At 31.2% G+C, this 16,862-nt stretch overlaps 1 protein-coding gene across 10 annotated transcripts in view; it reads left to right on the forward strand.

Annotated features, from left to right (window-relative positions):
• The window catches only part of LOC139512984 (IQ motif and SEC7 domain-containing protein 1-like), a 95,172-nt gene that overhangs the window by 18,086 nt on the left and 60,224 nt on the right, over nt 1-16,862 (forward strand). For 2 of the 10 annotated variants that reach the window (XM_071301065.1, XM_071301234.1), the window contains exon 1: nt 1,233-2,581. The exons of 5 other annotated variants lie outside the window; for them this stretch is intronic. In XM_071301065.1, coding sequence (XP_071157166.1) covers nt 2,562-2,581 — 20 coding nt within the window. In that variant the 5' untranslated portion in view covers nt 1,233-2,561. Of the gene's footprint in view, nt 1-1,143; nt 2,582-15,152; nt 16,143-16,862 lie in introns of those variants that run through there. 3 more of the 10 variants (XM_071301110.1, XM_071301024.1, XM_071301119.1) reach the window with 3 other exon arrangements.

Below are 16,862 nucleotides of genomic sequence, written 5' to 3' on the forward strand. Positions count from 1 at the left end.
GATTGGTGGGACAAAAAAAAACTCAATTATCAAATTGTCCCTTTCTTGTTTTATTGAAACAAATAGAGTGAGAGGAAAATGATAATTGGATTATTGGCCTGTTCTTTTTTTGTTCTTTTTATTGGGTTTGTCTGTTGATTTGATTTTTATGGATCAATTTTTAGTTGGTCTCTGGAGAATAAAGGAAAATGACATGTTTATTTCTGTAGCTGCATTAATATTGGTGTTTGAATATCTGTAATTATTTTTTTCTGGATTTTATATGGTATTCAGACAATGTTGGGTTTTTTATGATAAAAAAAATAACAAATATTTTCTGACCATGAACCATAAATCTTACAATCAGATGTAATAGACAATGTTTCATAATCAGGGGCAGATTCAATCATTTTAAAAAGGGGGTTCCCTACCCAGGAGAAAGGTGGGGTTCAAACTAAATGTCCCCTTTCAAATGCATTGATCGTCCAACAAAAAGAGTGGCTACAAACCCCTAAGGAATCCTCCCCTGGATCAGCCACTGTAATGCTGAAATCTTTTTGCAAATTAAAATTATTTATTTCTAGGGAGAGTTTTTTAAATATATATATATATCATGATATTTGAAAGACAATACTAATAATAAATATTTCCTTGTTGAAAGTGAAATTAAATGTATTTGTTGTTTTAAGATCTTATTATTTGTTTATTTATGATTGAGATGTCTATCGCAAATTTAAAGGACAACAGAGTTCATTATGTCAAATCTGGTTTCATCTCAGTTTTTCAAAAGACCATTGTTTGTCAAGTTTTCATTTCATTTATTCAACAATTAAATTAGTCTTAAGAATTTAATTATCTTTTAAAATCTTGTCTATGTTTGTCTTAGCTGAGCTGGGGTAGACCTACAAAAATCTGATATGTTTATTTTAAAATAAAAAAATTCTTATCAACATATTCTTTAAATTCTGTTCTTAGCTCGGTGACACTTAAATAAATTGAGTTCTCATGATTTGGGGTTTAAAATAATGTAATTTGACGAAGAATTTTATTAATTTTAATTTCCGATGTGACATTTCAATAAATTAAATTTTTTGTTGTTGGTTGTATTAACTGTATCAATTTGAGACGTTAATATACATCTGTGTAAACAATTTTGTTTGTGGTAGCGTTCTACCTGGATTAACTTGTGGGTAAAGATATATATATATATATATATATATATACAAATTTACCTATACGTTTTTCCATGAATATTTGTTTGCTGATATTGAAAGGTACACAAAGTGTCATAGAGATGTCTTAGTAATCAGCTGATTGTGTGAAATATCAGAAATTCTAATGTTTGAAAAAATTCACAACTAACAGCTGACGTGTGATTACGGCCATTGGATTATAATGACAGATGTCTTTTGACAAAGAAAATTACCCATAGAAGGTGAAATATACACTTTGGAACTGTCCATTTGAGTGGTCGCTATTGAAATTTCTATTTGTGTACACTTCAGCGTGGAGTAGCCAACAAATATTTAAAGACTTGTGAGAGTTTAATGGAGAGAAGATCTGAAATTGGACACCATTGACCATTGGTCAGAATTTTGATTGCTGAAACTGACCAGTGTATTCCCTGATGGCAGTCTGACACCTCTTATCAGTAGGAGAGATAATAGTGTAACTAAAGATTTTTATGATAGATTTTTACAAGTATACAAAGGAATTGATTTTTTTCTGCTGTTTTTATTTGTTGATTTGCCACAGATGGGATAAACACCCTGATAACATTGATTGGCAGTGGACTAAATGATTGCTTGGCAAATAATGTTGACACCTCAGTAATAATTGGACAAATCTCTATTACAACCTACAACATTATATTCACAGTTCCAGATTCCTGCTAGGCTATTGGTCATTTATGGCCCTGAAACTATTTTAAGACACTTTTGACAAGTTATTTACAATTGTTTTGTGAAAGGCTGAAATTTTATATAGTTTTGTGAAATTTACATATATGTAATTGGAGTTTACCTTGTTATGGTCAATTTCTAAGTCACAAAAGGTCAATTACTCAGCTGACATATTTGAGTGATTTATTAAGGTTGCACTTTACTGCTGGGAGGATAGTTGTGTATAGAAAGAGTGCAATTATTTATATCAATAGAAGATATTAACACTGCAAGTTATCTTGACAATACATAAACCTTATTGAATAACTTCACTGTGGAGGATTATTTAGATTAAAAAGTCAGCAACATTTATTGATTTTTTAAAGAAAATTATGATTGAAACTTGGAATTGATGTGCTGGAAAATAAACTACGATTTGTGGAATTTGAGTTAATAGCACAATTATCGCCTGTCGTAACTCATCAAGATTGTTGTAGCATAAGGTCAGTGTGGAATTCGAGGCAATAATTAAAACAATATTGACCACATAGTTTGAAAATGAGGTTGTAGTTTCGGAATGATAATAGAACAGAGGGATTAATTAACTAAATATTTGCCGATTGCTGTGGACACGTTGGTCACTTTGGAACCATAGCATGACAGGAGCTTACTAACTGTAGGATTTATACAGACAAAATCAACATGTATATTTGTATCACTGGGTAGGTAGAGTATTTAATCATTTTTATATCTACTCTGGATTTAATTTGATTGATAATTTTAATGTAGATTTGTTTACAGAGTTTTGAGATATCGTAGGGTTATAATGCCTTCAGATGACTCTGTCAAAATATGTCTTAATTTAATATACCTACAAAAATGTCAAATATAATACTGATAATGGTTTAAGTGGACCATTGTCCAGTCTTGGTGACTTTGGTCAGAAAATGCAGAAAAGAATTTATAGACAAGTTCTGTAAATTTCTAACTGATGAATTGAAATACAATTCATTTTCTCTTCTCGATCAGGTTGTAATTTACAATTCTTTCAAATGATATCACATAGACTTGAAAGATTCCCAATTTTATTTGATGCCAAAAAGTTGCATACTCTATAGTTTTAAGTAAATAAAAAATTCTGGAATTATAGCCTATATCTCAGTGTAATCCCTCCTAATTGCTAAATTGTGAACAAGTACTTATGATTTTTTAAAGCAATTGCTTTTATGCCGTCGCGTATGGCCATCTTTGTGACCCAGATCAGAGACTCCGCCCAGATCAAGCCATAGTATTTTGTTAAACAGGCTCCTGGTCAGTCATTCTTTAACACCTATGTATGTTTTCTAATGCAATACATAGCTTGAAACTTTAAAAAAAAGTTAGTTGATTTAAGAAGTTTCAGAATATGTTCTTGTAGATGTATTTTTGTATTTAAAGGGTCAACCGTTTGACTATCAAATAACATAGAAGTCCGAGTGAAAAAAAGTACATTTTTATAAATGCGATTCCGTTTTCCGCCGTTCGTACGATGTTTCAACAAAATATGGATTCATTTCAGTTGTTGATTTAGTATTGAAAATTTAACTGAATTATCTCCTAATAAATACGGTTTTTTATGTTTAATTTGTGTTTCTTTAAGAGGTCTGGTGCTCTTGTTCATTCATAAAATTATCGTTCATTCATACATTTATCGTAAAATCAAAATCACTACACAGGTTAATGCGTAGTGTCAAATTATTACCTGTAATCTAAAAATAGACAAACTTTATTTGCGCAAATAATTTAGCGGAACGAAACCCTTGTTGAAAACACATAACAATAAGTTCGTTTTCCTTTTCTGTCAAAACTCCGTAATATTTATCGATCACCTTACTAATGAAATGGACCCGTCCAAACGTAGTAGATGCCAAGTCGGTCAGATGAAGAGATATTTACAATTTGGAATTTTCTAGTTTATTAATACATAGATTGAAAAAAAGTACGTCTTTTTAAATATCATGATCAAAACTGGGTTTGCATAACAAATGTCAAATGAAACCATTATCCTCGTCTTTTCAGTGAACAAGTCTACTACGTTTGTTGACACTCGAAGGTCCACCGTGTTAGCAATTTTATTTCACATGTTATCGAAATATTGAAGATCATTTTTCGCAATGTTTCCTGAAAATTGATAAATATCAAAGCAACGTAGAGCTGTTTGTTCTTGTTCGTATAATAAAATTGAGAATGGAAATGGGGAATTTGTCAAAGAGACAACAACCCGACCATAGAAAAACATACAACAGCAGAATTAAGGTCACCAACAGGTCTTCAATGCAGCGAAAAATTCCCGCACCCGGAGGCGTCCTTCAGCTAGCCCCTATACAATATATATACTAGTTCAGTGATAACGATTTAATGTCATGTTTGTCTGTGATGACCCCCCTTTTCGGGATTGCATGAGAATTGTAGTTATCTCGTACCCACATGCACTTGTTTCTATCCATAGGAAGGTCGACTATCCATATAAAACTATTTATATGGATAATCGACCTTCCTATGGATAGAAACAAGTGCCTGTGCTCGTACCGCATCAGAAGGACACATATCAACTGAGCAATAATGTTTGGAACTTAGTTTTAAAAATGATGACAAAGTAACATTATGAAAATATTTTTATTAAGCTGAAATATACATTTATTCTTTACATGTTTATGTCTTGTAAGATATTTTATTTCTTTCCCGTTTTTTAACATTTGCGTCTGGAAAGTTGAAATGTTTTAACTTAATCATTTGTGTTAATGGTTAAATATAAATTAATAATGAAAATTGTTAAATTAAATCAATAAAGGAAATTATTGCCAAGGAAGTTACAAACACTACCAGGGGATAATCCATGATGATTTCTTTTTGAGTTATATGTTTCAGCACATGTATATTTGACCCCAACTTTAGCCTGGTAAACGTGTTGTCTCCTTGTGAAATATAAAACATATTAAAAATGACTTTCTGCTAAAGTCTTTTATTTATATAAAGTTAAAACCTTCTTACTTTTAACTAGACAACACTCATGTCAGGTTTAGTTCTTGTATATATGTGGATGAAAAATAAAAGTCCCCAAACATTAACATGGCAGCAATTGCTTTTACAGCCTTAAAGGCTTTGATTAAATTTTGCCCTGACCCTTCATAAAATTTTCTCAATTTTTATCCTCCTTCTAAAATTTGGATTACTTTCTCATCTAGTTTCCTTGTGCTTTTACTCAGAATCGCCACATGTTGTGTGTCCTACATGCAGAGTAATTAATTAGATGCTGCTGGTCATTGCAATTACATGTACATGTAATTATGCTAATTAATTAGATATGAAACATGTCAAAATACACTGGAGATATAAGCCATAAGTGTCAAGGCCTCATTAATTCAGGTTAAGTCGATTTTATCTTAAATATTGCATATTTGTATGAAAAAAACTTGAGTGATAAACTAATTTCATAAAAAAGTAGTTAGCCTCAGGGAGATGAAAAATTCATGTGTTCAATTTCCCCTTAGTGACATGTTGACATATTTTTTTTATGGATGATGAAAAAATATTTTTTTCCTACTAATGTACCTTAAAAAATGTTATAGCTATCAATTAAAAGTCCATTTTTACATCAATTAACCTTTCAACTTTGGGAGGTCAATTTATAGATCTTAGATTTGTGCCACCATGGAAGTTTACAAATAATTTGCCTAATAAAATTTAAACTAAAGTTCATTCATTCCATTAAAAACATGTTTTGATTGTATCTGGCTGAAATGCTAATTGATGAATGGATCTGTTTGACTGATAGAAAAAATATTTACACAAATAAATTTGCCATTATTTTTATTTGTTCCTGTAAAACCTAATGGCTTATTTAATCAGCCTGATGTTTTTAACACCAATAAAAATCAGCTTTTGATAAGGCTTTCTAAATATTTACATATCAATGTTTATCAAAGTCTACTTTTTATATACCAGTACATAATGTATAGAAAACTTTTGCACTCTTTCGCTTCACAATTTACATAGTGAATTGAGACTGTGGCCTTTCACAGGTTCTGTTTTATATGAATATTGAAAATCTTCTACCAGTAGTCGGTGGATTTTTTTATATTTGATGTTTAAGTATCAGAACTTTGTTAAGAAAAATCTATATGCGACATATCTTACAAGAATATATAATCAATGCTATGGCGACAAAAATTTGTCCAGAATACTGGTTCTTAGAAATTGATGTTTGGGTAAACATAACGCAATAACAGGATTAGAAATTATGGTTAAGGAATAGAAATATTTCAAAGAAATATTGAAGAAAATTGACGCCATAATATAAAACCATTAAACAAACCTTTGCTAAGTTTTCATATGTTTATCTTTTTAAAAGAAGCATATATTACTCTAATTATGTATACTTACATAATACATGTACAACCCACATGCACAAATACAAAACGATATGATTTGTGGCACTTTCTTCATAGAGCAATCATTAAGAAGTACTAAAATTGCATCCAGCAACAATTTCTACCTAAGCATAAACTTTGTAAAATTTAGCTTAATCCCCCCCCTTTTTAGAAAAATAAGTTTAAACAAGCTATGATTAATCTGGCATACATTTAAAAATACGATTGTCTGTGTTTTGATTTTAACAGATTTTTATGCTCATCATAAGACTTAAAATGCAAGGTTTGCACATTCTTAACATCTGATTAAAACATTGTTATATTAAGAACATAGTTTGATAACAAGATACACAATCAGTTTTATTTGATCAATTTGGATTGACTTTTAAGAATTGCAAAAAATACATCGCTGACAGATACTGAAGAGGCTTGAAATAAAATGGCAAAAACCAATAAACCTTTAATTTAGAAAAGAACAAATTGATTTTTAAAACTGCTTCAAATTCCTCAGAATGCAGTTAAGTTCTTGCAAAATTCAACAATGCTTTTATTTCTAACACATAAAGTTATATCATGGAAACATAAGCATACATTTCCGTGATTGAAGATATGAGGTGATTATATCAATAAGACAGCAACCTAAGATGACTATAAAATCAAAAAAGACATTTATATCATCAAACAGTCTTCAATGTCAGACATTATGTAAATGTCAAACTATAAAATCCCCATAGTCTAGACACGAGTAAATGAATTCACCAGAATGAATTCACAAGAGACAATCAAAGATCTGGTTTTAGTTCTGCATCTTTTCAACAACTAATGGTAATTGATGCTATGATGGTTCCTGAGTTGACAGTTATTTGGACAACATACTTTTTAAGTAAATTTGAATTCAACCATATATAGTGATTGCTAATAGATTGAATTGCATTGTATCTGCCAAAGATTGGCTTGTCCTTGAGTAGTCATTTATGGTCTGGGATCTTTTATGCATGTAGCTCCTCAGATTTTAACTGGTCTGCTGTGGTTGGTCTTTGAATCAGTTTAGCTTCAATAATGAGCAGAATGGACTGTGATTTAAAAGGATTTTTAAATCCGGTCTTCAAGAACTAAAAGTAGGATTGTTTTAGTTTGTTTAAAGGTAAAGCATCTTATTTTTGAACTTGTGAATAATTCATTATACTTAAACTTAATATCATTTAGTTCTCGTTGTGGGGTCCATAATATAAACAGTTTAAGCAGAAATTATTTCTTTTTACTCCAATTTGAAATTCATTTGATTTGTTTATAAAAAAATTGAATCAGTAATACATATATATATTTATAATAGGAGATTGTTGTGAAAATTATAAAATTGATCATAGTGTACTTGGAATTAATTCAGAAACATGCTTTTACGACTTAAAAGCTTTTGTAATTTAGTTTATTTGGATGTTTATTGAAATTTTATTCCAATTTTATTAGTTCAAATATACTGTCGGAATGCTACAGTAAGAGGTATATAAAAGCTAGAATTCTTTTGTATTTGATCGAATTAAAACACCATAGATTGTAATAGGTTTGTGACGGGACATTATTACCAAAGTTTAAAAGCTTCGTTGACCATAATGATGGGCTACTTATATGACCAGGGGGTAAAGAAATAAAGTTTTTACCAAGATAGGGAATAGAGGAATAGAGAGGTACGGTTAGATACTTTGCATAACCCACCCCTATTAATTTGAATTTGAAGGGTGATAAACGACTTTGATGGGAATATAATTGGCGGGTATATAAAAACCGCTAATGACTCATCAAAGGAGAGATGTGTTTTGAAACATTCTGAAAGAGTTATCGACATGGTGAATTGGTGACCGTAATTTGAATGTGTGGGGAATGTAGACTGAAGTTTTAAAATAGTGTGAGAATACTTATATAACTGTGAATATTTTCAGTATTTTTTGCACCTTTTAATGCATTTCATGCAAAGAGGATCAATAAATATGCATATTTATTATATGTCAAATATAATTTATGACAGATACACTTAAAAACATGCTGAGGATATACAATTAAAAATCATGGCATAGAATTGTCTGTTTAGGTGCATTAGAAGAGTTGCATAATTCCACAGTCAATCGAACATTATGATTAGTAATTGGAAAATATTAATGATGCTAATGCACCTATAAATTATTATTTGCATCAATGAATGCAGGTTTTACTAAGCATGCTAAGATATCTCAAATCCATTTTAATGTGAAACTGAAGTTAATCTAAATTTTCACATGAGAAAAATATTGAATGATTTGTGTGGGTAGAATTAATGACATCTCTAGAATTAGTCAGATAGGCACCATATCACACCATACAATCACTAATGTTATTGTCTGGGACAAATGTCATGAATGTAAAAAGGCATTCAAACTTTTCTAGGATTATAAATTATACTAATGTATCTTTCTGTTGAAGAATCACATGTCTAAATAAAAATGTCTTTCCTATTGCATTTGGGATATTAAATCTAAAGTTCTATTTGTTAGAGAGTTTACATGCATATAAAATTGTCAAGGGTTTACATCCATACATCTGGTTTTTCTTGACTGTTTTCAACCTGTTTTTTATTTTTTAAAAACTAAAATTATTGTCTTCAGGTACACTTAAAGAGACCAAAATATGAAAAGCATAAAGTGTCAATCTTTTTGAGTACATAAACCTCGAGGGAAAAGCGATCTAAAGCAAACTTTGCCAACGTAAAGTTGCAACATTTAGAAAAGCACAATAACTTAGTTTTTATGCAATGAGAATTTGAGGACCATTGAATTTGGCTTATAGGTACAAAAGATTTCAAATGACCTAGAACTTTATATTAGGACTGCAGCAATTATGAAAATTAATGTAGCGAGAGACTACAAAAACAAATAATAATTTGTTTAAAATGATGACTGACCTTTAGTGACTTAACGGTCTGTCTAATGACTGCAAGGTATGGTTTTTATTAGGTCTTCAGACATGTACAAATGACTAAAACATGGTTTGGTATGGGGATAAATATCAAAACAATATGAGAAAAACATTTATATGGCTTTTCATCTTTGTTGTCATTTTTTTCCTTTAAATGGGATTACTTAAAGTATGATTTACATTGCAAATATAAGTACAAAGATATAATTGAATACCTGACCATATCCCAACAGCTTTATACCTTTAGCAAGCATGAAAAAGGGGGGTAATCAAAGATGTACAATCTTCAGATGTTTAAGTAATTGATTGACTTATATTTTCTTATGAATTCTTATATCCTCTTGTAATTCAATGAGATGTTATGTTAAATTAAAAAATTAAAAGGTACCCATATCATATTCCACATGGATAATTTATATCCAATGTCTTCTATTGTTTTGTTGTACTTGGTACTTGATCTTTGTTTATTTTACCACTTGAAATTTGATATATCATGGTACTTACTTATACTTGACCCAACTTTAATAACAAAGTTGCTGTTTCACTGGGTATACCTATATTTTCATGTCTCTTAAATGTAATAGGGGTCTAAAGTACATCTTTTACCTACTAGAATGATATCGGACTCAGATGATAGGTCACAGTGCCTGTAAAATTTAATCCTATAGTGTCATTCAATCCTTGCATCACATGGGCAAAGAATTTGTAAATAAAACTAAGTTGTCTAAGGATTACTTTACTTTCGTAACCTGCACCACATTCTTTGCTGTAACAACCATATTATTTGAGCAGATTAATGTCTTTACAGTGTCCATGGGGGATAATTATGCTATTATGCATTTCTGACTAACAGTTGTATATATTGTGTGAAGGTGTTTACATTGTATCTTTGACTGTAATTTCATTGTTTTTAAAAAGACACCAAGAAGTAACTGCACAAAGGGCATTATAGCTGCACCTCAGATGTTTAGGTTCATTGGATGGTGCAAGAATGAATAGTATGACATCTTGGGAAGGTTGCCATTGTTGGTTTGTACACATGTGTCTGTGTGTCCCTCCCTCTGTCCTGTATAAGAATGTTTTTCTTTGAGAAACTTAGCAATGAAGTTTTGGTCACAATCACATTAACATTTAATAACTCAATACATGTATAAAAAAGGAGATGTGGTATGATAGCCAATGAGACAACTCTCCTCAAAAGAGCAAATGACACAAAAATTATTAACTATAGGTCACAGTACAGCCTTCTATTATATAAATGTGAACATTTCAAAATTTATATATATATATATATATCTCAAATGAAGTTTTTGTGGTTTACTGGAGTGAACATAGTGCTTAATGGGGACCTATGGTCACACATTCTTTTCCAAATTCACTCAGTTTGCATTAGAGGTGTACTAGTACAGTCATAATTGTTTAGGGGCCACCTAAAACCAGCCTTCAGGTGCCGTTTTTTCTTGCTGTGTTGAAGACTCATCCGTGGCTTTGGCTATGTTATTCTCCTTGTTGGGTTGATGTCTCTTTGACACATTCCCTGTTTCCTTACTCAATATTATATTGCATGTGACAATAATTTGTCAACACTGGTTTTAAAGCTCAGTATAGACATACTGTACATCAAACTGTTTTCTTCAGTTGATGAATGTTTTGACAAATGCGTTGTTGACTATTCAGAGGTAGATAATCTTGGTGCATTCTCATTGTATTTTATAAAGATATTTAGTTCAGTGACATAAGTTACATACATTGAAATGACTTTTCAGGTCCTTCAACTTGGTTTATCTTTACAAATGTAGACTTTCTTCTAAAAAGTGATGAAGGCTGGGAAAATTAAAAGATTAAATGAGATATGCACAGCTTTTAATGTATTCATGCTTACATTGCATTCCTATTAGGATAAGAAATTTAATAGATAGGTTAATATTTCATATAAAAATCAATGCTGTCAGCCTGTGGTTAAGTCCTTTATAATGTTGGTGTACATGTGGTTTGGTGCGTTTTGATTTTAATAAAACTGTCCCATATCTAAATTAGTTCAGATAAAAAAGAAGATGTGGTATGATGGCCAATGAGACAACTGTCCACAAGAGACCAAAATGACACAGAAATTAACAACTATAGGTCACAGTACAGCCTTCAACAATGAGCAAAGCCCATACTGCATAGTCAGCTATAAAAGGCCCAGAAATGACAATTCAAACGAGAAAACTAACGGCCTTGTTTATATAAAAAAATGAACGAAAAACAATATGTTACACATAAACATACGACAACCACTGAATTTCAGGCTCCTGACTTGGGATAGAGCACTTTAAACAGTAAAAATCTAAAGTTTTTCAGTATAAGACGATTATCGACAGGATCATGTATCTTTTATTGTAATTTTTACTTCTTTCTAATGAAATAGCTGTTTTTCCCTGTATAATGTCTATTATGTATTCCATCATAGTGCATTGTACTAATTAACTTGCTCACTGGTGACTGATTGGCTAATTTACCAGTGTAAATAATAAATTAATGCAAAAGATATGATACTTGGTCATAGGTAATCGTGTAAAAGCCATAATTTACAATGTTCGTAGATACATATTTGGTCTTTTTTCCCATTTGAGTCCTTCAAGAAATAGCAACTCCACTATGTTTTCTGTGATTAATTTGAAATTCTAATATGACGTGCTTCTTTCGCTTTGTGAACAAACCCATGCTCTAAATCCAATAATATTTGTTTGCACATGCGTGTATTGACTTCTTCAGAATAATGATTTTTATCAAGTATCATGCACTTAATATATTTCCTTTAACTTTAAAACACTTTCAAACTCTTAAATGTTGCACATGATGTTACTTATTCATTTATAATGACTGTAATGTGTTGCATTCCAATATTGACATATTGGACCTAGATACAACAACCGTTCATGCTGGCTGTTCAAATGCCTCCTTCTGAAAAATCACAGTGCTAGCCGTTTGCTTCTTTACAAACAAAAAAGGGAGGTTCATGGAAGACCCTACACAAACGCTTTAACGCTTATACTTATCGAACATTATAGAAACTAATTGTCCTATTCAGAATCGAATTCAGAATTCGTGTTATTTTAGCCCTCACTATGGCTCGGGCAAAAATAATCACAAATATAATGCCTACCCATGTTAAAACTACAATAAAGTATAGCTTGCATCAATTATTTCTTAATTAGAAAAAGAAAGCTGCTTCTACAAGAATCCAGCTGAAGTAGCATTTGTTTGAATATTGCCTCTCAAGAAAAAAATATCAGATACAACACTCTCATTCTTCATAAAAAGCAATATTTGTAAGAGTCTAATTAGAAAGACCATTGGGAGAAAGAAAAAATTTGAGTTTATTTGTTTGTATGGAGCCTGTAGCCCTTTCTGTTGAAAGATATTAGAACATTCCCCCAGTTGAAATATATCATGTGTGTTTACTTTGTTAGGACAGTTGTCCTATGAGAACATATGTGATATATTTTGGTTTGAGGTGAAAACCTCTTGTGGCAGACCAGTTAGATATTGATTGGTTGTTTTTTTAAACAACTTTCTTGTATAGAAAAATTATTTATCTGTATAAAAAAAAAGATATGTAGGTTCCCTGAAGGTATAGGAAATAAGTTGTTTTCATTAACAGATAGATGTTAGATAGATGTTGTATTGACATAAAAGTCTGCCTAGAACAAGGATCTGATAAAACTGTTGATTGGAAAAGTGTGGATGTTCATTGCCCTCAAGTCTTGTCTACTAGTTATGGAACTTGTAGGTGTTCTTTTGTAGATTTCAGTGGGAAAATAATGTCATTTTATAAGGAGCATGCTTTTTCCATTTTTTTCATTAGGTCGACAGCCTCAAAAGTTATAAAAAGAACAGTTTCTCATTTGATTCACCTAGACAGTTGCAACTCGCTAAAAGTCAAGTCAATGGGAATTTTTATGAAAGCTTTAAGATAGGCTTAGGACAATTGTTGAAATTGCAATTAAAAATGCACAGAATGAACTGTGGCAATAGGCATAGTCAAGTAAGACTCATCACTATTATTTTTTTTATTCCCAATATGCATATATGACAAATAATTAGTATAACATGTATAACAATTTTCATTTCTTTGACAAGGATATTTATCAGTTGTATTACCTAAAGTACATCTTATGTTTACACAAAGAAAAACTGTTTCCCTAAACAGTTAATTATTGTGGTTTTGTTTTGTGGTTTAATAACACATATTCCTTTATTTCATCACGTGCACATGCTAAGCCAATGACACTGTTGATAAATGAAAATCAAGAAGAAATGACTAGAAATGAACAAAGATTTTTATCCAGAAGGGGAAAGTAACTAGTGTTGTCATTTATTGTATTGTAAGCCGAGACAAAAATAAATCATGAGCATGCTGCTATAAGACCCTGTGGGATATTGTTATTATTTATCTAGATTTTGGGGTTATTTTGCTTGCGTCATAATATTATATACTAGAGGTTACTGTTCTAATGTGATAACTTGTTGATTAAGAGCTTTTTAAAGTTCAGAAATATTTGAATAATCTTACATATTTTTTTATGTTTGATAACAAATTTCATTAAAGTAGATTGCATATCATTATTTTATTAAGTTTTATCAGACTAGATAAATTAGTTGAATTGAAAACAGTTTGTTTTATCTAAAAATGGTTTATCTGAAAAATATAATACACTGAAATGAAAACTTTTTTGAAGGCAGTTAGAGTTATTCCCCTTTCATCATACAATTCCTTGGTACAATGTAAATTGTAATAGAATGAAGTGACAAAGTTCTTAATAAATTTATTGATATCTGATTTATGTTCTGAAGATATTTTGATATTTTTTTCATTATTAAAATTATAATTGTATTATTCATGAAGCTAAATTAAATTGACCATTTTGATTCAAAATATAGTGTCATATGAAATGCTAGTTTTAAGGCATGTTATATTTTATGAATAGTGCTTTACATACACATAAAAACCCCAACTAATTTGTATAACTAAGAAATGTGTCTATCCATTATAACGCAGAAGCCACTTTCAATTTAGAATATTTGATGAAAGATATATTAACAGAAATATAAAGAAAATAGAGGATGAATGGTTCAACTGCCAAAGGCCTTATGCAAAGATGATGTAGCTCCACTCTGATATCTGCCCCCTCCCTGTGTATCTATCTTTCAATTGTTGTTGCACTGATTCAAGCATCTTCATATCTTGTTAAAGATCTTTTTTCATTTTAAACTGGAACCAAGTGTTATGGTTATGATACGAAAAATTAGAAAGTGGCTAAACAAAATATTTACAGGTTACTACTCATAATTTTGTGCTTGCAGTCCTAATATTCTATTATTTGATTATTTTGTTCATATGCTTCAATAAAAGGTGCTTAGGATTCATTCAAACGATGCATTAGTGGGGTATTCCTTTACCTATGTGGGGAACTATACCAGGAGTCCTTGGTTCAATTCCCTTGCCTGGTACAGTGCTGTCAGTTGTAATTCAGGAAGAACTATCATGCTCACCCAGCTGTTACCCTATAAATAGACCTGATCAGGTAAACATTGCAGTGCTGAACATTGATCAAAGCTACCAATCCATCAGACAATTTGTAGAACATGAAAGATGGCATTATATCCTGACATGCTCACCTGCAGGTATGAGATTCGTGTGGTGACCTGCATGGTACTTCTGCTCATCAATCATGCAAGATGTAAATACACAGATATCCAAGGCCTTAAATACCATTTCCCACCAGTGTCAGCACAAAATTGTAGAAATAAACTTGATTTATGAATTATTTATGATTTGTGGTTTTTATAAAGTTTGCATAAATTATTCTCTCTTAATTTTTTAATCAAAAACTTGTCATGGTTGAGTTGTTGAAACACTCATGACTTGCATGTTTTTCAATACACAAAATTTGTCTTAGGGTTCTTCACCTGTTCAACTCACCTGTTTTTCTTGTGTGACGAAAATGATTATGTTATGTCTCTGACAGATGTACTTGTATGTTTCTATAAATCACTTATTTTAAATGTTAAGATGTCCGGTTTTCATATAGTGCAATCTTCTTTTGTCATATCTATTGACATACTTTGAAAACATAAAAATTTACGAGCTCTATGTTTGAAATCAACAAATATTTACCTGCGTTCTTTCACCTGGATTACCTACTTAAGATGCTGTGGTCATTTACTATTAATGATGTTGTAATTTGCTGACTGTCTTGAAAAAAGAAAAATCATCGTGGAAAACAGCTGCTTATATTTCTGTTAACAAGGCATTGTATACATACTTAATTGTTTGTATATTGTTTGAGAAAGTGATGTATTCCGCTGGAATTTATGTTGATCTGTTTTTGGCCTAAGCTCAAACAGAACTGACATTGATAGCATACAAAATGATACTTGTAGGATTGCCTGGAATATTGAATAGTTGTGAAAAATCAATGCCTTGTGCCATTTTTCCATTGAGAAATTTAGAATCGAATATTCTTCTTTTAGATTAATTATATACGTTAGGAGTTTTTGTTCATTTACATTCATGAATTTTGGCCTGATTGGGAATATTGGAAATTACCTACTCTACATAAGAATGTTGACTTGTCCGGAATGAAGTTATGGCCCTTAATTGGGTCCGTAGTTTGATTGTGCAATGTTTTTGCCGACGTCCTAATAATTTTCTGAAGGATAAAGGGAGTGGATATTACGGTGAAAGTCAGGACGACCTTTATGACAGTGATGGCTTTTGGGACGAAAAGGTGTTTGTTAATAACATGGGTCCAGAGATAGCTTCTTCTTTTGAAACCATTCCCCAGATTGTTTTAATTGAAAGTAATCCAGCTTTTGAGGATGACAGTGAGTCTGTTACAAACTCTTCTGTAAAAAAGTTTTTAACAGTTCCAGAGAAAAGGTATTTATAAATAAAAGGGAGATTTGGGTTAATAGGAATGAAACAGAAGCCATACCAACTACAAAAGAGGCTGTAGATAATAAGTTAATATTGTTTGTCAACAAAAAGTGATCTTATATGTCTCAGAATGTCTCCTCAGTGAGTTCAAAAGGTTAATTAAATCAAAACTGCCCAAAATATGTATCTTTTTGAATATATGTACCACCAAATTTTCTCGTATTTGTTGCAAACTTATTTTTTAAATTTGAATTAGGAGGAAGAGGGGGGTGGGGCTTAGAATTAAGATTCTTTCTACCCTAGTGATCCTTCATCCCATATTTTCTTTCTTATCCTATAAACTTGACCTAAAAAAAAAACCAGTTATTTATATTTTAATCTTTATTCTTCTAAGAGCTGTGGGCGTTCAGTATATATTGTCCCCATAAACTTCACAGAATAAAATTGAGAATGGAAATGGGGAATGTGTCAAAGAGACAACAACCCAACCATAGAACAGACAACAGCAGAAGGTCACCAACAGGTCTTCAGAAGTTCCTTCTACTGGATGATGGCCACAATCAACAAACTGAATATTTTGCCCTGACTTTGGTGCACATTGTTACAGACCCTTTACCCTCCCACCATATTGTTTGAATTTAGTTTAGCTTTGCCCCAGAGTATTTAAAAGCCTTGACTGACAGCGCTGGTAGCCACGAACTTTGAGAGATTATAGCATCCCTT

This window comes from Mytilus edulis, chromosome 1 (assembly GCF_963676685.1).
Source record: "Mytilus edulis chromosome 1, xbMytEdul2.2, whole genome shotgun sequence".
NCBI lineage: Eukaryota > Metazoa > Mollusca > Bivalvia > Mytilida > Mytilidae > Mytilus > Mytilus edulis.